This window comes from Nematolebias whitei, chromosome 19 (genome assembly GCF_014905685.2).
Source record: "Nematolebias whitei isolate Nwh7 chromosome 19, NemWhi1, whole genome shotgun sequence".
NCBI classification, from domain to species: domain Eukaryota; kingdom Metazoa; phylum Chordata; class Actinopteri; order Cyprinodontiformes; family Rivulidae; genus Nematolebias; species Nematolebias whitei.
This window is the reverse complement of record NC_056516.1, coordinates 40,631,789-40,650,919: the sequence shown is the minus strand read 5'-3', so window position 1 is coordinate 40,650,919 and position 19,131 is coordinate 40,631,789. Positions and strand designations below refer to the sequence as shown.

The 19,131-nt window shown below is 44.8% G+C and overlaps 1 protein-coding gene across 1 annotated transcript in view; it reads right to left on the bottom strand.

Annotated features, from left to right (window-relative positions):
* LOC119425559 (beta/gamma crystallin domain-containing protein 1) overlaps positions 1–19,131 on the bottom strand; it is an 84,037-nt gene that overhangs the window by 15,817 nt on the left and 49,089 nt on the right. The window contains exons 9-14 of the mRNA XM_037693085.1: positions 7,506–7,677; positions 6,686–6,825; positions 6,232–6,358; positions 6,110–6,145; positions 5,896–6,035; positions 5,686–5,812 (exon numbers count right to left, since the gene is read on the bottom strand). Coding sequence (XP_037549013.1) covers positions 5,686–5,812; positions 5,896–6,035; positions 6,110–6,145; positions 6,232–6,358; positions 6,686–6,825; positions 7,506–7,677 — 742 coding nt within the window. The remainder of the gene's footprint in view (positions 1–5,685; positions 5,813–5,895; positions 6,036–6,109; positions 6,146–6,231; positions 6,359–6,685; positions 6,826–7,505; positions 7,678–19,131) is intronic.

Below are 19,131 nucleotides of genomic sequence, written 5' to 3'. Positions count from 1 at the left end.
CTGGGAGGAGGTCATACCCCAAGTGGAGGAGTTCAAGTATCTTGTGGTCTTGTTCACGAATGAGGGAAAAATGGATCGTGAGATCGATAGGCGAATAGGTGCAGCATCTGCAGTGAAGCAGAGGCTGTACAGGTCTGTCGTGGTGAAGAGAGAGCTGAGTCAAAAGGCGAAGCTCTCAATTTACCGATCGATCGACGTTCCTACCCTCATCTATGGTCACGAGCTTTGGGTTGTGACCGAAAGAATGAGATCTCAGATACAAGCGGCTGAAATGAGTTTTCGCCGCAGGGTGTCTGGGCTCTCCCTTAGAGATAGGGTGAGAAGCTCGATCATCCGGGAGGGACTCAGAGTAGAGCCGCTGCTTCTCCACGTCGAGAGGAGCCAGTTGAGGTGGCTTGGGCATCTGTTTAGGATGCCTTCTGGACGCCTCCCTGGTGAGGTGTTCCGGACACGTTCCACTGGGAGGAGGCCCAGAGGAAGGCCCAGGACACGCTGGAGGGACTATGTTTCTCGGTTGGCCTGGGAACACCTCGGGATTCCCCCAGAAGAGCTGGCCCAAGTGGCTGGGGAGAGGGAAGTCTGGGCCTCCCTACTTAGGCTGCTACCTCCACGACCCGACCCCGGATAAGCGGAAGAAAATGGATGGATTGAAGCTGTTACTCAGCCTAGTCGTTCTGCACTTAATGCTCCTCAATGTCTTTCCTGAGGGGAGTGGGACAAAAAGTGTGTGTGCTGGGTGAGTGGGGTCCTTCATGATGCAGGTGGCTCTCTTCTTGCATTTACAGGTATAGAAGTCTGTGAAGGTGGGGAGTCTGACTCCAACAGTCTTCTGTGCAGCCTTCACCACTCTCTGCAAAGCTTTTCTTACACTGCCGCATCCAGTTTAAACACTACCACATCCAGTTAATATACTGCCACCTCCAGTCACACACTGCCACCTCCAGTCAAACACTGCCACATCCAGATAAATCACTGGTGCATACAGATAAAACACTGCCACCTCCTGTCTAATATTGTCATCCATAAATCCAACCATTATCTTCCGCTTGCTCCGAAGTCGGGACACGGGGGTAGCAGCTTCATCAGGGAAGCCCAGACATCTCTTTCCACAGCCACCTCTTCCAGCTCTTTTGGGAGGATTCCAAGGTGTTCCCAGGCCACTCGAGAGATATAGTTTCTCCAGCAGGGTCTCATCCCAGTCGGACATGCCCGAAGCACCTCCATAGGAAGGAGTCCAGGTGGCATCCTTTCCAGATGCCCTAAACACCTCAACTGGCTCCTCTCGATGTGGAGGAGCAGCGGTTCTATTCCGAGTCTCTCCCGGATAACCGAACTTCTCACCCTACCTCTAAGGGAGAGTCGAGCTACCCTGTGGAAGAAACTCAATTCAACCGCCTGTATCCGCAATTTCATTCTTTCGGTCACTACCCAGAGCTCGTGGCCATAGGTGAGAGTAGGAACATAGACCAACCGGTAAACAAGAGTTTTGCCTTACAGCTCAACTTTCTCTTCAACACAACAGACTGGTACAGAGTCTGCAATACAGCAGATGCTGCACCAATACGTCGGTCAATCTCATGCCCCATTGTTCCCTCACTCATGAACAAAACCCCGAGATACTTGAACTCCTCCACTAGAGGCAGAACCTCACCCTCGATCTGGAGAGAGCAATACACCCTTTTCCGGTTTAGGACCATGGCCTCAAATTTGGAGGTGCTGATTCTCATCCTAGCCGCTTCACACTTGGCTGCAAACCACTCCAGTGAGAGATGAAGATCACAGCATGATGATGCCAACAGGACCACATCATCTAAAAAAAGATGGAATCCTGAGGCCACCAAACCGAAAACTCTCCGCCCACTGGCTGTACCAAGAAATTCTGTCCATAAAAGCTATGAAAAGCTTTGCAGAGAGTGGAGAAGGCTGCACAGAAGACTGTTGGAGTCAGTCTCCCCACCATCACAGAGATTTACACCTCCAGATGCAGAAAGAGGGCCACCTGCATCATGAAGGACCACACTCACTCAGCACACACACTTTTTGCCCTGCTCCCCTCAGGAAGGAGGTTGAGGAGCATTAAGTGTAGAGCCAGTAGACTGAGGAACAGCTTCTACCCTGAGGCTGTTAGACTCATAAATCTCTAACCAGAATAATCACTGTGACAAATCACATCATGTTGCTGCTGATCTGTTTCAATGTTGCTGCTGATCTGTTTCATGTTGCTGTGTTCATGCGTGCACATCTGCTCACACAGACTCATGCTCATGTTCGTGCTGCTGTTCAACGTAATGTTTTTATGCTATTAGTGCTTACTGTATTTTTAGTTTAGGTTTTTCTTAGTTTGTATCTTAGATTTATTACTGTTTTTTTTTTTACATTTTATTGTTGGATGTAACTGGGACCCTGCGTACATAATTTCGCTCCACCACATGTACCACGTGTGGTGCGAATGACAAAGAATCTCTGACTCTGACTATGAACAGAATCGGTGACGGGCAGCCCAGGCAAAGTCCAACTCCCACCCTGCAAGGGTCTGACTTACCGCCGGAAATTTTAACCAAGCTCTCGCACCGCTTGTATAGGGACTGAACAGCCCATAGCAACGAGCCCCCAATCCCATACTCATGGAGCCCCCCCCCCACAATGTACCCTGAGGAACACAGTTGAATGCCTTCTCCAAATTCACAAAACACGTGGACATGATGGGCAAACTCCCATAACCCCTCGAGGACCCTTGTGAGGGTAAAGAGCTGATCCAGTGTTCCACGGCCAGCATGAAACCCACATTGTTCCTCCTGGATCTGAGGTTCAACCAACGATCAGACTCACTTTGCCAGTACCCCTGAATAGACCTTACCAGGGATGCTGAGGGTGAGTGATGCCCCTATAATTGGAGCACACCCTCCAGTCCCCCTTTTTGAAGAGGGGAACCACCACCCCAGTCTGCCAATCCAGTGGCACTTCTCCCAATGTCCACGCGACATTGCAAAGGTGTGTCAACCAAGACAGCCCCACAACATCCAGAGCCTTAAGGAAATCAGGATGAATCTCATCCACTCCCGGAGCCCTGCCGCCTCTGAACTTTTTAACTACCTCGGCAACCTCAGCCACAGTTATGGATGGATCAACCCCAAAGTCCCCCAATTCAGCTTCTTCCATGGAAGACATGCTGGTGGGATTGAGAAGGTCCAAGAAGTATTCCTTCCACCTCCCGATAACATCACTGGTTGAGGTCAACTTCCGCCCACCTTCACTGAACACAGTGTTAGTAAAGTGCTGCTTTCCCCTCCTCAGCCGTCAGATGGTTTGCCAGAATCTCCTCAGAGCTGACAGAGAGTTGTTATCCAAGGTCTCACCAAACTTCTCCCACATCCAAGTTTTTGCCTAAGAAACCTCCACGGCTGTGGACCGCTTGGCCCTCTGGTACTCCTCAGCTGCCTCTGGAGTCCCACTGGCCAACAAGGCCCGATAGAACTCCTTCTTCAGCTTGACAGCCTCCCTAACCCATGGTTTCCACTACCGAGTTTGTGGATGGCCACTGCAAGAAGAACCGAAAACCTTGTGGCCACAGCTCAAAGCAGCTACCTCAACAAGTGAGGTGAAGAACATGGCCCACTCAGACTCAATAGCTATGTTTACATGTGCAACATTTTTTGACCGGATTTAAATGTTTTCAGATTAAATAATTCAAATGTATTGTTTACATGGGCACAATCTGTTCATGACGAGCGTTTACATGCAGCGGGCTTTGTTCTGAACAGCAGTACTGACATGCGCAGAGTGGTAAACTGTCCTTGAAAAAAAACACTGAAGAAGAAGTTCTACTTCTGGGGTGAACGTAAACAAACCTGAGCACCCAAAATGGACCCGCGACAGGTTTTAATGATGGTGGAGATGTTACTGCACTCCCTGACTGAGCTACAGGTGATACAGATCATTTTGAGCTCTTTCAAAGTTTCTAGTAGAAATGTTTTGTCGCTCACCGACCAGTTTTGCTTCCCTGACATGCTAATATTATTAGCATTAGCCAGGCGGAAATGGCAAAGTCGCACATGCGCAGTCAGATCAGTTTTTCACGATCAGATAAAAACAAACAGATCAAGCGTTTACATGCGCACCGATCGGGTTACGGATCGGCATAAACCACCCGTTTCGTTCTGATCACTAATTGTATCGGATTGCACCGAATACACAAAAAATAACCCTAACGGAGTGTTTACATGACACACTTTTATTTTGACCGGCCATTTGATCCGGTTACTTATGTCCATGTAAACATACCTAATGTCCCCCACCTCAGCTGGAATGCGGTTAAAGCTCGCCTGGAGGTGCGAGTTGAAGAGCTCTCTGACAGGTTCTTCTGACAGGTTCTTCTGCCAGGCGTTCCCAGAAAACCTTCACTACACGTTTGGGTCTACTGGGTCTGTCTGTCTGTCCATCAAAAAACTGCCTCATCCAGTTAAAAGACTGCATCATCCAGTAAAAATACTGTCACCTCCAGTGTCACACTGCTACTTCTGGTCGCACACTGCTGCCTCCAGTTGCAGACTGCCGCCTCCGGTTGTACACTGCCGTCCAGATAAAACACTGCCGCGTCCAATTAAAACACTGCCTCATCCAGTTAAAACACTGCCACATTAAGTTAAAGTACTGTCGCATTCAGATAAAATACTGCCGGCTCTAGTCTTACACTGGTACCTCCAGTCGCAAACTGCCACCTCCAGTTGCACACTGCCACCTCCAATCACACACTTCCGCCTCCAGATAAAACAGTGCCACAACCAGTTTAAACACTGCTGCCTCCAGTCACACAGTTGCCACATCCAGATAAAACAGTGTTGCATCCAATTTAAACACTGCCGCCTGCAGATGAAGCAGTGCCGCTTCCAGTCACACACTGCCGCCTCCAGTTACACACTGCAGTATCCAGATAAAGCAGTGCCACATCCAGTTAAAACACTGCAATCTCCTTTTGCACACCGTTGCCTCCATTTACACGCGGCCACCTCCAGATAAAACAGTGCTGCATCCAGTTTAAATACTGCCACCTCCAGTCGCACACTGCCACCTCCAGTTACACCCTGCTGCCTCCAGTCGCACACTGTTACCTCCAGTCACAGACTTACACCTCCAGATAAAACAGTGGCACATCCAATTTAAACACTGCTGCCTTCAATCACACACTGCCTCATCCAGTTAAAATACTGCCACCTCCAGTCACACACTTCCGCCTCCAGATAAAACTGTGGCACATCCAGTTTGAACACCGCTGCCTCCAGTCGCACACTGCCACGTCCCGTTAAAACACTGCCACATCCGATTAAAACCCTGCTGTCTCCAGTCGCACATTGCCACCTCCAGTCACACACTGCTAAACTCTGCCATGTCCAGTTAAACTCTGCTGCTTCCAGTTAAACTCTGCCATGTCCAGTTGCACACTGCCACGTCCAGTTAAACTTTGCCATGTCCAGTTAAGCTCTGCCACTTCCAGTTAAACTCTGCCACATCGAGTCGCACACTGCGGTGTCAAGTTAAACACTAGTGCATCCACTTAAAATCTGCCACATCCAGTTAAACAAAACTTAAATTAGTTTATAACCTGAATGTGGTAAAACCATTCCTGATTCCCATCACTACAAACTGAAGGTTACAGAGATGGGATTCAGCCTCAGAACATGGACTTACAGCCCGGATGATCCTGATGGAACGAAGCTCAGAATTGCAGCCCCCCCACACCCTCCAGTCATGGTACTCTCCCTCCTCCAGCAGGTACTGGTGGCCTCGGAAGTTCTCCTTCTCGTACCCAACCCAGCTGAAGAATGAGTCAGAGCAGGTCAGACCGCAGGCCATCAGCAATAATATCAGTTGTTAACTTAGCTGCGCAACAGGACTCACATTCCGCCCAGAACTTTAAGGGAACCAACACTGTACATTAAGACTGCCTGCTGCTGGTTGGTTCTACTCATGAAGTCCTTCATATTGCTGCTGACGGTTCGAGACTTCCCAGTGAAGTATGGCTTCTCATAGATCAGCACCTGAGCACAGACAGGAGGAGTCAGGATGGGCTAATGACTGATCTGTAAAGAATGATTGTTTGGTTTTATCTCACCTTGGACTCACTCAGGTTCTCCACTCTTGGTTCTCCCTGTCAGAGACGAAAGCTTATTAGGAGGCCTGGTTTCATATCAAACAGCTTCATCTGGGAGGATTTCTGCTTCATTCAAAACTCACCACTTTTAAAGGATGCAGTGAAGCTACATAGGGCTGCTCCACCCCCCAGGCAGCAGGACTGGAGTACCCCCCCACCTCCAGGATCCGTGGGACACCCTGGAAGAAGGGCTGGGAGAAAACCAGCCAGCTGCCAGGCAACAGAGTGAAAATTAAAAAGTGAAAGTAGTATTTTGTCATCACTATGCGTTCCTAGACAATGACAAAATGTGTCCTCTGCATACGACCCATCAAACGAGACACACCAGAGTGGAGCAGCAGCAGCAACAGCTCTGGATAACCCGGGGAGCAGTTAGGGAGCAGCTGTCATACTTGAGGACACCATGTCCAACGGACATGGCAGGGAATTGAATCTCCAAATCTCTGGTCCCAAGTTGGCTGTCCTACCACTGCACCACAGCCACAAATCACAGCCCAGATAAACAAAGTTTCTGAATCAGAAGCATGTTTTACTCACAGCCCTGCGTTAACGATGATGGAGTTGGCTTTGATGGGGAACCCAAAGATCCTCGCATCCTCCGAGGTGTCCCTGAAGACAACTTTCTTCCCTTCTGCATTTTCTTCAGGGAAAAGACTGATTTCTGGGACACTGTAGTCCTGAAGATGGACAGAGACAGATTCTGTCAGAGGAGAGGAACTGGGAATTTTTTTCTTCTGAATAAAACCGTTGGCTCGTCTTCAAACTAACCAGTTATAATTGATATTTTAGATTTAGATTAAATTTAATTAAAAAATGTTTTTACACAATTAAAAATATTAAATAAGCTAGAAAGCAGAAAATAATAAAAATGAAAGAAAGTCTCCAGACTGGTGTTAATCAAACCACCAGGTGGAGCTACTGAGACCCATTGCTCATTTAACTAAAAAACATGCCAGAAACTTTTTAATGAGTTTACATATACACAATTCTTCTTTCTAAAGAAAACTATTCCTGGAAAAGGTGAAAAACTTTTAAACTCTTATTACATCCCAGAGCATGAGAAACTGGATTCTACTTTCAAAACTTAGATTTGATAACTTGAATCTGAAAACACTTCAGTAAAAACAGGCTCTCCTTGTGTTTAAACATAAATCTGTTTTCATAAACTCAAACTGAAGACAGGAATATAAAATAAGTTGATATATTCAAATACTGGAACACACAAGCTGACTTCTTGTCAGGTTCCGATCCATTTACTCTCGTCTAGAAACAAACAATGTGTTTGTCCAGAAGATGGTGCTAATAGACACGGGTTCCCTGTGACCTTTGACCCCAACATGTGAAGCCAGTCTCTCACCCGGACAGCTCTGCGCACAGATCCAATGATGAATCTCCGAGTGGGCTTATCCTGCCCCTGTTCATTTGGCTCCGCCTCCTCAGGTGAGCTGAAGGGACAGGTGAGTTCGATGTCACCTTCGTCCAGAGCGACCTTCTCCCCCTTAAAGTTTGGTTTCTCGTAGAGAACCCACCTGAAGAAGAATAGCAGCCAGAGGAACATTTTAAGGTGTGTGCATCTGTGGACTAATATCTAAGGTCAAACATCAATGTGTTGCTGTCTGTGAACAGAAGTGATGTAGCACACGACTCAGATGCCCCCACCCCTGTACTAGCTGAGTGAGGCACACCTGGTTTACCAAACCTCAGAGGAAACAATATGTGGATGCTTGAAACGTGCAAACATTCAGCGTTACGAGCCAAGTTAAAGATGCAGCTATGGATAGGGCTGAGTACCGAACTTTGGTTCTTTTATGGTACCGACCAAACTGCTGTGGTCGGTGTATGTATCAAAATATTCCTCGTCTTTTGGTGCCAAGTTATGGTGATTGGCTGTAAGGTTACACATAGTTTCAACCACGTATAACATGCTGGTGAAGATTCTCAGTCATCCAGGACATGATAAATTTAAAAAACGTTCAATACAAAAACAACTGGACTTTATTTGTAACAGAAGACGTTTCACTCCTCATCCAAGAAGCTTTCTCAGTTCAGAGAGTGAGGGGTTCAGGTTATAAGGCTAAGTGAGATAAGATACACATACATATGTAGATTGAAAATTCACACCTCAACACCTCACAGTAGGGGTTTCTTAAGGTCTTTGTTCCTCTAATTCATAGATGAGGCCCCTCTGTTCCCATCAGGTGTGAAAACTGGCTGGGAATCAGTCTTAAAGTTGCATTATACGTTTTTGAAATTTGAAACCTGAGGCCTCCTCCTCTGTTAAGAGATGTTTTTTTTTCTCTTTTACATACATTGCTTCCTTCACCCCCCTCTCAAACCATCTGTGTTCTCGGTCCCTTATGTTGCTGGAGTATCAGATAAATTCAGAAGGATTTTCAACAAACACAACATCCCAGTACATTTCAAACCCAGCAGGACTCTCAGACAGAGGCTGGTCCCATACACAAACAGTGGTGTAGTGTATATGATCCAGTGCAGCGAGGACAGTCCAGACCTCTACATTGGAGAAACTAAACAGCCTCTTCATAGACACATGGCTCAACACAGGAGAGCCAGCTCCTCAGGACAACACTGAGCTGTTCACCTCCACCTCACAGATAAGGAACACTCTTTTGAGGACCAAAATGTGCACATTTTGGACCGAGAACACAGATGGTTTGAGAGGGGGGTGAAGGAAGCAATTTATGTAAAAAGAGAAAAACCATCTCTTAACAGAGGAGGAGGCCTCAAATGTCCACTTTCAAAAACATAATACAACTGTAGCGTCCATCCTTCCAAGAAACTTAAGACAAATGTCATCAGAGACACTACGGCTACTCTACCCCCTCCTTTCCTGTTAATCTGGGACAGATACTGGCATCCTGCTCTGTCACAGGAAGTTTCTTTGTTAACCTTCTCTGTGTGTGTTAAAATCTACAGTTGGGACCACCATGACATGTTACATGATTCTGGACCCCCTTCGTGTAATTCACCTTCTGTGTTGCGTCACCAGACTTTGAGACTCCTGAAGAAGGGTCTTGATCAAAGAGCTTCACTTGGCCTTATCAACAGAGACTGGTCACCATGACAGTAAAGGAAGTTACCCCCCCAGTTGAAGTTCTGATTCAAAGAAACCATTTTGTTTGTATCAGCATGGTGTCGCACATCCTTAACAAAGGGTCATTGTATTATCTTCTTTGAAGAACTTTGAGAAGGGAGATTTTAATTACATTAATTATACAGTAGGATACTCCTACTGTACGAAGACCTCTGATTGGTTAAAAGTTAAGGGGCCCGTCTTCCTGGTGCCAGGTATTTTGAACACCAGGGGAGTTACGAGATGGCAGCCGATGAGGAAAGTTGGCTTGGGATCATCAGCTGAGCTGAGCAGATGGAATGAGTGGTTTGAGAGTTGATGATACTCTCTGAGAAACAACAGCCATATGATGGAAGACATGTCCAGCTGAGAGATGGTGGACATCCTGAAAAATCTCAAACACCTTGGAGCTAAAGGTACGAGCTGAACAAACCGCAGCCCTGAGAAACGACAACGCCCAAAGCCTGTCTTCTCTTCGAAGAAATGTTGTAAATTGAGTTGAGGGACCAACTGGTCAAAACAAGTCCATAATTATGGTTCGGAAGAAATGCAAGAGAGTCTCACAGCAATCTCACAGACAGACAGAGCAGCAAAGCAGAGAGGGAGGGAGGGAGAGAAGCATCCGATCTCGTGGGGAGCGAGTGATGAAGTTAGGGTTAGGGTTAACAGCTCTCCTTATGTGAATAGAGCATGCTCCGCTTTTCTCACGCATTCTAGCCACAGTCTAAGAAACACAGTGTGGCCTAAATTAACTTTAAGGGAAAAAATCACTAGCCACTTAAAATAGTTACAGCAGTGAATGTTTTCATGCCACAGAGAGACACAGGACAATAACTCACAGTGAAATTCAATATGTAAGAGTGTAAATTTTACATTACACAACCTAAACACTTTGTACAAAATCAGTTTAGTTTTAACAAAGACTAAACTCATGCAACCAGAAGTTACCACATATATCTACATATAAAACACACAAAACAAAGCACCTCCCTCAGTCATTTGGAGAAGGCAAACACTTTTGTGAGAATGCTCTTCATTGACTACAGCTCAGCAATCAACACCATAATCCCCTCCAAACTGGTATAAAAGCTCACCACACTGGGCCTGGAGAAGTCCATCTGCTGCTGGATACTGGACTTCTTCACCAACAGACCACAGGCAGTGAAAATAAGCTGTCAACTCTCCTCCACACTAGTCCTGAGTACCGGTGCACCTCAAGGCTGTGTCTTCAGTCCACTCTTGTAATCACCATTTACACATGACTATACCGCCAAGCACAGCTCTAACGTCATCCTCAAGTATGCTGATGACACCACCATCCTGGGCCTCATCAACAACAACGAGAGTGTCTACAGAGATGAGGTGAACTCACTGACCAGCTGGTGTCGGGAAAATAACCTCTCTCTAAATGTCAGCAAAACAAAGGAGATGATAGTGAACTTCAGGAAACAGCATGGAGGTCAGCACTCTACTATCACCACCCACCAGAGGGGCCTCACCTGTGAATTAGACTAACAAAGACCTTAACAAACCCCTACTGTTAGGTGTAATAAGGTAAGGGGGAGTGGTGGCACAGAGGTTAGAAGATGGGCTTGTGATCGGAAAGTCACAGGTTCATCTCCCGGTACCATCAACATCAAAATGTGGGTGGAAAAGGTGAAACACCTCCACCCTCATTCGCCCCACTCTGGGCCCCTGAACAAGGCCCTTAACCCCACCATCTGCTCCCTAAACAGGTCTCTCTTGAAAATGAGTTCTCGTGGCTCAATGAGACTACCTGGATAAATAATGGGTAAATGAAATTAATGAAAAAAGTGATAGGCCAATTTGCATATGTATGTGTATCTTATCTCAGCTTTATAACCTGAACCCCACACTCCTTGTTTCCTTGAATTAAGGCCCTATTTACACGAGCATGATGGGGGGAAATGTAGGTTTTTTTTTTGTATGTTAATTAGAGGAAAAGAGCCGTGTTGACACGGTCGGATTTTGTGTTTACATGCATCCGGAGGAATGCCCCCGCCCTCCCGAATCCGATGTAGTTACCATGTCGGGTCATTAGTTGGCACTGTGAATTTTGTACCTTTACCTAATGCGTATGCGTGCTGCCTTGGCATACTCCTTTCCTGTGGGCTAAAAGCTCAGCTAACAACAATTTAACAACAAGTTAAAGCTGGATTTTGGCTGGATTTTGAATAAGAGTCACCAGATTTGACGCCAAGCGGGACCGCTTCATCTAACAGCTCCACACTGGTCGCTGAGTGGACCAGAACCGAGTCAACAATGTTGGACTTTACTCCGTGATAATCAGTAGCTGACTTACAGCAGGTAAATCAACGTTCTTAATAATGTTGGCTTGTGTTTACTTCGGTTACAAAACAACCAACTGAGTTTTAATTTTTTCCTGAAAGAAGAAGAAGCTGTTCTCCCACCAGGCGGACCGGTTCTGAACGAGGCTCAGCCCAGGTGCAGTGCAGGAGGACATCGAAGAGAGAGATGTTGGATGAAATATTTATTTAAAATTCCCCTCAGTTCTTTTATTCAATCCATTGAATGTTTTAAGTTGCATTAATCAAAGGAGTGATGGCCTGAACGAGCCACATGGACAGCGTGGGACCAGTATATCCAGGATGAAAACAAGAAGTCCAGTTCATTAATGTAGTTTACAGATAACTTGTTTTTAATAGTGTGTTCAGTTTAATTATCAGTGTTTGTGTAACATAGTTTGTGGTGTTGAATAAATAAAAAAAATAAAAATTAAACCTGATGTCTTCATTTTCAATTTTAATAACACGCAATATGTTTAGCATCATTGTAATCACATAATTTGAATTACATAATATCCAGATAGCTTCATTTAACTCAGAGAGCTTCATTATATAACTCAAACTTAAGATAAATGCTGTTTATTATTATTAAACTTATTATTTAGCACATTTAGTATGTTATGGTGCAGAGCGACATGTGCGCGTTCCTCGTCCTATAAACAGAGATATTAGAACTGGATCAGACTGTCTCTTCTAACACAGATGTCGGTCACAGCACCTGGAATCTAACGTAGATTAACTACGAGATTAAAAATATATTCCATCAGTCTTAGTTTTGAAAGCAGTGTATCGCCGCCATGTTGATAAAAATATAGCATCTGTACGCGCGTGCGTGTGTGTATGTGGTTTAACACAAAGCCTCAGCGGGAGATGTTTACATTATCAGCGGGGGGTCAGTGAAAAACCTCCACTCTGGAAGGTGGGTTCAGAAACCTCTGGATTCAAAGAGGGGGGCCACTGGTGTAGCAGGACCAAGACTTTGGAACGAGTTACCTCTACTTGTCAGACAGGCCCCCTCCCTCTCTGTTTCCAAGTCCTGTTTAAAAACCCACTACTATTCAGTAGCTTTCAACACCAGATGATCTGTGTTTGATCCTGTATGCTCCACACTGGTTAGTCGTCATTATCTGCATCGTTTTTATGTCTATATTCTGATTTACCTCATTTTGTATTTTGCTTTGTGTGTTTTCTGTTGTTCTGTCTGTACAGCACTTTGGTTGGCCTTGTCACTGTTTTAAGTGCTCTAGAAATAAAATGGTATGGTATGGTGTTGTGTAAATGAACCGCAAAACCGCAGAAAGAAAGGAGCAAATTCACTCAAAATACGTGCCGTGTAAACGGCCCCTAAGAAAGCTTCTCGAATGAGAAGCAAAACTTCTGTTACAAATAAAGACCAGTTGTTTTTGTCTTGAACTTTTTTGAATTTACCATGTCCTGGATGACTGAGTATCTTCACCAGCGTTTTTATTGGTGTTTTGGGATCTGCTATCTCTTGCTAGCATTAGCTTAGCATGACTTCTGCTTCTCTCCCGGTTTTCACTTGATCTGTGTGTCAGATGTTTAGCTACTCCTCTGCCTCCTTTAGTGGTAATGATACATGTAACAAATCTAGTCTTGTGGTAGCTGTGGAGGAGAGGCTGTCTGAACTGGAAGCTTGGTTCTGCACTGTAGAAAAACCAGTAGCTAGCCAGGTCCCCTTAGACAGCGCGGAACCACAGAGACTAGCTCCCATTAGCGGTCCTCCAGCAGACCCCAAGCAGCTGGGACCCCAGGCCAGCTGGGTGACAGTCCAGAATAAGCGTAGTGCTAAGGCTAAGCCCCCAGTTCACCACCAACCCATTCAAGTTTCTAATGGATTTTCCTCGCTCTGTGACACACCCGCTGAGAAGCAGACCCTGGTTATTGGCAGCTTTGTAGCCCGAAACGTGGCTTTAGGGACTCCAGCGGCCATAGTCAAATGCATTCCGGGGCCAGAGCATACGACATAGAATCTTATCTAAAACTGCTGACTAAAGCTAAGGCTAAATACAGTAAGATTGTTATTCACGTCTGCGGTAATGACACCCGGTTAACACCAATCAGAGGTCACTAAAATTAATGTTGCTTCGGTTTGTGACTTTGCTAAAACCACGTCGGACTCCGTAGTTTTCTCTGGCCCCCTCTCCAACCTGACCAGCGATGACATGTTTAGCCGTATGTCGTGGTTTAACCGCTGGGTGTCCAGGTGGTGTTCTGACAACGACGTGGGCTACATAGATAACTGGAGTTCTTTCTGGGGAAAACCTGGTCTGATGTGGAGCGATGCATCCATCCCACTTTGGACGGAGCCGCTCTTCTTTCTAGAAATATGGCTGATTTTGTTTATCCCTCAAATTATTGACAACCCAGGGTCCAGTCCAGGAAGCAGAGTTGTAGTCCTCCACCTCTCTGCTGCTTCTCCTCTGTTACCCACCCACACCCCCATTGAAACAGTGTCAACTCGCCCACGGCTCAAATTAAATAAACCAAAAATCAGCTCTAAAAATATAAACCATAAAAATCTGATTAAAATAAACACAGTTACTTTACCAGAGCAAAATCATCAAATCATTAAATGTGGATTATTGAACATCAGATCTGTTTCCTCTAAATCCCTGTTAGTTAATGAACTGATAACTGATCATCATATTGATTTATTGTGTCTGACAGAAACTTGGCTACAACAGGAGGATTTTGTTGGTATAAATGAATCCACTCCTGTTAATTATTTAAATTTTCATGTTCTTAGTGTAGTATGTCAGGACAGCTTTGCTGTGATCACACTACTAATTAATTATTCTTAAAGCTAGTTCAAGCACAAAGAATATTAATTGTTTAATTACAACGGATTCTTTTTTTTTTCCAAGTTAAATTTCTGCCATGTGACCGAGATAACTGTGAGGATTGTTTAATCAGTGACATGAGACGACATTTTATCTTTGACCCATCAGAATAAATGCGGTCATTTATTTAACAGAATCAAAATTTAACATCAAAACATGTACACATTGATTTGCTGATCTGTTTCTTATTAATAAACTTGGCATGTTTTACTAACAAGACAACAGAACATCACTGATTGAGGCTGATTCACCTCTGAAGGCATCTAGATTACTGGCGAATAGCAAGGTTAAGAGCAGAAATAGAAGGTTAAAGATTTAAAGAGGGAGGTTTAGATGGAAGCTATGTGTGAAACCAGAACATTGCACCCTTCCTCCGACATCCCGCTCAGCTTTCCGGTACACTTCAGGACGTGCAACGACTTTGTTACCTGAGATGGGGGATCCCTCCACTCCGGAACAGAAGTCCATTGGTACGCTCCCTTTACAGCGTCTCCGGTTAAAGTAGCTGGGGTCATCAGAAATCGTGACAAAGTACTCGGTTCCACCGAATAAGCTTCCTTAGAAGTGGAGCATTTACTGCTCAGGTTGAGTGCACAGCGATGCAAGCTGTGACTCCGCTAAATGGAGGGACCCCTTGGCACATGGTCCCATCCATCCGCTGCTTAAGTGAGTCTCATCTCTGACCGAAAGTTCCAGCAAGACTTAGAAGAGACTAAGACTCGTGAAGACTAAGACTGAAGACTTAGCCCTAAGACTTAAGACTCCGACTGAGTTCCAGCACTGAACTCCAGGACTGCACTTCAGGACTGAACTGAGTTCCAGGACCCAACTGAATAGTTCCACGAAGTGTTCCTTTTAAAGGGGTATCCACTTCCTGTTACGTGGTACTTCCTGATTGGTTGAAACAACCAGCAGGGGGGTGGTTCTATTGATGTCAAGAGGGTCACTAGAAGTCAAGAGACAGCAGGAATGTTTACGAACGGTTAGTACAGACAGAGAAATATTATGACAAAGTGGGACAAACGCAGGTGCCAGTTGAAGTTATTTACTGTCTGCTAGTTTTAAAAACAAGACACTTCGTTCTAATAGCTCATCTCCGTTTGTCTCTGACTTTCGACCAACATCACTAAATGCACACTTACTTCGTAGATAGGCATTTAACTGTATGATCAAAAATCTGCTGAGGTTTAAAAATCATTAATACTGTTTCACAGTTGATTTAAATGAGTGGTTCACTTCAACATTTAGAAATGGTATGAACTAAACACACATTTGATTATCAAGATATTGTAAAATAGTAATGATAATATAAAAAAAGAGTGTTCTTTCAATTGATTAATTCAGGATACAATTAAATAGTCTCTTGATGAGATATCCTGATGCATGCTCAATAATTGATGAGATAATTTGTATTTCTGGATTCAAATCAATGAAATAGCAGTTCCTGTCCCCTGAAGGTCTTCAGAGACAGGTTGAGGTCGGAGGTCTAGTTCACTACATTAGAACAACTGGCCGAGGTGCAGAAGTAGCTTCTATTTTTCAGTCAGGATATTTGATTAATGCCAAACCAGTTATTAGTTATGATGCTTTTGAATCACTGTCCCTCAGTCTTTCTCGTACAAAATGGAAATCAGAAAAGCCACTTTTACTAGTTGTTATATATCGTCCACCAGGAGCTTACTCTCAGTTTTTGTCTGAATTCTCAGAATTATTAACTGACTTACTACTAAATACTGATAAAAGTCATAATAATGGATGATTTCAATATTCATGTAGATGTTGAAAGTGGGGCAGCAAGGTGGCGCAACTGGTAGAGCTGATGTCTCTCAGTGAGCAGGTCCCTGGTTCAAATCCCGGTCCGGGGGCCTTCTGAGTGGAGTTTGCATGTTCTCTCCGTGCATGCGTGGGTTTTCTCCGGGTACTCCGATTTCCTCCCACAGACCAAAAACATGCATGTTAGGCTGATTGGTAACTAAAATTGTCCCTAGGTGTGAGAGAGAGTGAATGATTTTTTGTCTCGTTTGTCTCTATGTGTCCCTGTGATGGACTTGCGACCCGTCCAGGGTGTACCCCGCCCCTCGTACAGTGATTGCTGGACATGGGCACCGGCGACCCCCGTGACCCAAAATGGAAGAAACGGGTAAAGATAATGGATGGATGGATGTTGAAAGTGATAGCTTAAGCATAGCCTTTAATAATTTAATAGTCATTTGGTTTTACCCAAAATGTCTGTAAATCCACTCATTCTTATCATCACACTCTTGACTAGGGCTTTAACAGACTACTCGAGTAATCAACAGGTCGATTCATAGGACATCTATCGAGTTTTTAAATTTCACGAGTATTCGCAGTGACATCATTGCGTCACGTATCACGTGATCCACACCAAGTTACTAGTAGACAGGCTGCAGATTTCTTTTCAAATGCTAAGGGAGAGTTGGCGTCGTTATCAGAAAGCAGTTAAAACTGCTAAATCTAAATTCTTTCTCTGATATAATTGTGTCCAACTCACACAACCCTAGAGTTCTTTTTTCCACCCTGAACGCAGTTCTACACCTCAGTGAACCTTCACCTCTGGAAGCCTCAACTGAACTGTGTAAGAACTTCCTCCATTTCTTCTTAGAAAAAGTTGTGAACACCCGGGCACTCATTTCTCCACCAGCTCAGGATCCTTCCATCCTATCTCAATGTGCACCTGTATTTGACCACTTTGAGCCAATCTCTTTGTCTTCTCTGGAGCAGGTAATGTGCAGCATGAAGCCATCTGGTTCCCCCTTTGATGTGGTCCCCCCTCGACTACTAAAGGAGTTTTTTCCTACTCTGGGTCCCTCTATTCTTGCTATTGTGAATAGCATTTTATCCTCAGGTGTGGTGCCAAAAACTTTTAAACATGCTGCTGTCCAGCCGCTCCTGAAAAAAACCTAACCTGGACCCCTCAGTCATGTCCAACTTCCCGCCTGTCTCCAGACTCCCATTTGCCTCTAAACTACTGGAAAAAATAGTTGTCTCAGTTGAAGTGCTTCTTGAAGGATCACACTATCCTAGAGTTATTTCAATCTGACTTCAAATCTCTCCACAGCACTGAAACTGCTCTACTGATGGTTTTTAACAACATTTTCTTAGCCACTGATGCAGGGGATTCTGTGCTGCTTGTCCTATTGGACCTTACGCATGCGCGTTATGTTGGGGTTAGTCAGGCTTCACTTTCACGTCTCCAGCTCGTACAAAATGCTGCAGCTCGGCTTTTAACAGGAACTCACAGGTTTGAGCACATTACTCCGGTTCTGTACTCTCTTCACTGGCTTCCTGTGCGTGTCAGAGTTGATTTTAAGATTCTCCTGCTGACATTCAAGTGCATTAACGGCCTCGCACCATCATACCTCTCTGACCTTCTTCATCCTTATGCTCCTTCTCGGGCTTTGAGATCATCAGACCAGCTGCTTTTGGCCGTACTAAAAACCAGCTGAAGCTCAGAGGAGATCGAGCGTTCTCAGTCGTGGGCCCTAAACCCTGGAACAACCTGCCCATCAACATTCGACAGGCCACCTCAGTCTCTGCTTTTAAATCTCTCCTAAAAACACATCTGTACTCGTTGACATTTAACACAGGGTGATCGGCTTTAGATCTGGTTTTTCATCTATGCTGATTCTGTTTATGCTTTTTGTTATTATTTCTTTGACTTTTGACACAACGTGATCTGATTTAGTATTTCAGTGTTTCTAATTGTTTTTGGTTTTATATTTTTATTCCATGTGCTGTAAATATATCTTGCTACTTTTTATTTGATGATGTGATATTTTTGTTAAGCACTTTGGTAACAGTTTCTGTTTTAAATGTGCTCTATAAATAAATCTGACTTGACTTGACTTACGTCTGCTTTTGACACCATCGACCATGGGATCCTCATTTCTAGGCTAGAGCAGTGGGTGGACATCACAGGGTCAGCCCTCAACTGGTTCAGGTCCTACCTCTCTGACAGAACCTTTTGTGTCAGTATCAAAGGTTGCAGTTCAGCATCAGCAGCACTTCAGTGGAGGGTACCACAGGGGTCCATCCTCAGTCCACTTCTCTTTTCTTTATATCTGCTGCCACTAGGTGCTATTTTTCTGCAATCACAACATTCCCTTTCATTTCTATGCTGGTGACTGTCAAATTTACTTCCCCCTGAGGCACAGAGGCACACGCTCTATTCAGCCTCTTCTTGACTGCCTGGCTGACAACCGGGACTGGATGGCTTTAAATTTATTAAGTTTCAACAAGAAGAAGTCTGAAGTCATGCTGTTCCATCCCAATGGCACGTTCATGAACCACTACAATGACCTTTTCTCTCTAGCTCCGTTAGAGAAACAAATAGTCACCGATTTGGGAGTGATAATGAACCCCTCCCTGAAACTTAAGAGTCATGTAAACATGATTGTGAAATCCTGTTTTTTTCAGCTGAGACGGCTGTCTAAGCTGAAGCCCATACTGTCCAAAAAGAATCTTGAGACAGTGATCCATTCATTCATAACATCCAGGCTTGATTACTGCAATTCACTTCTGTTTGGAATCAGTCAGTCCTCCATTGCTCGTCTACAACTGGTCCAAAATGCTGCAGCCCGATTTTTAACTGGTACAGGCTATAGAGAGTCAGAGTCAGAGTTTCTTTATTGTCATTCGCACCTCATGTGGTACATGTGGTGGAGCGAAATTATGTACACA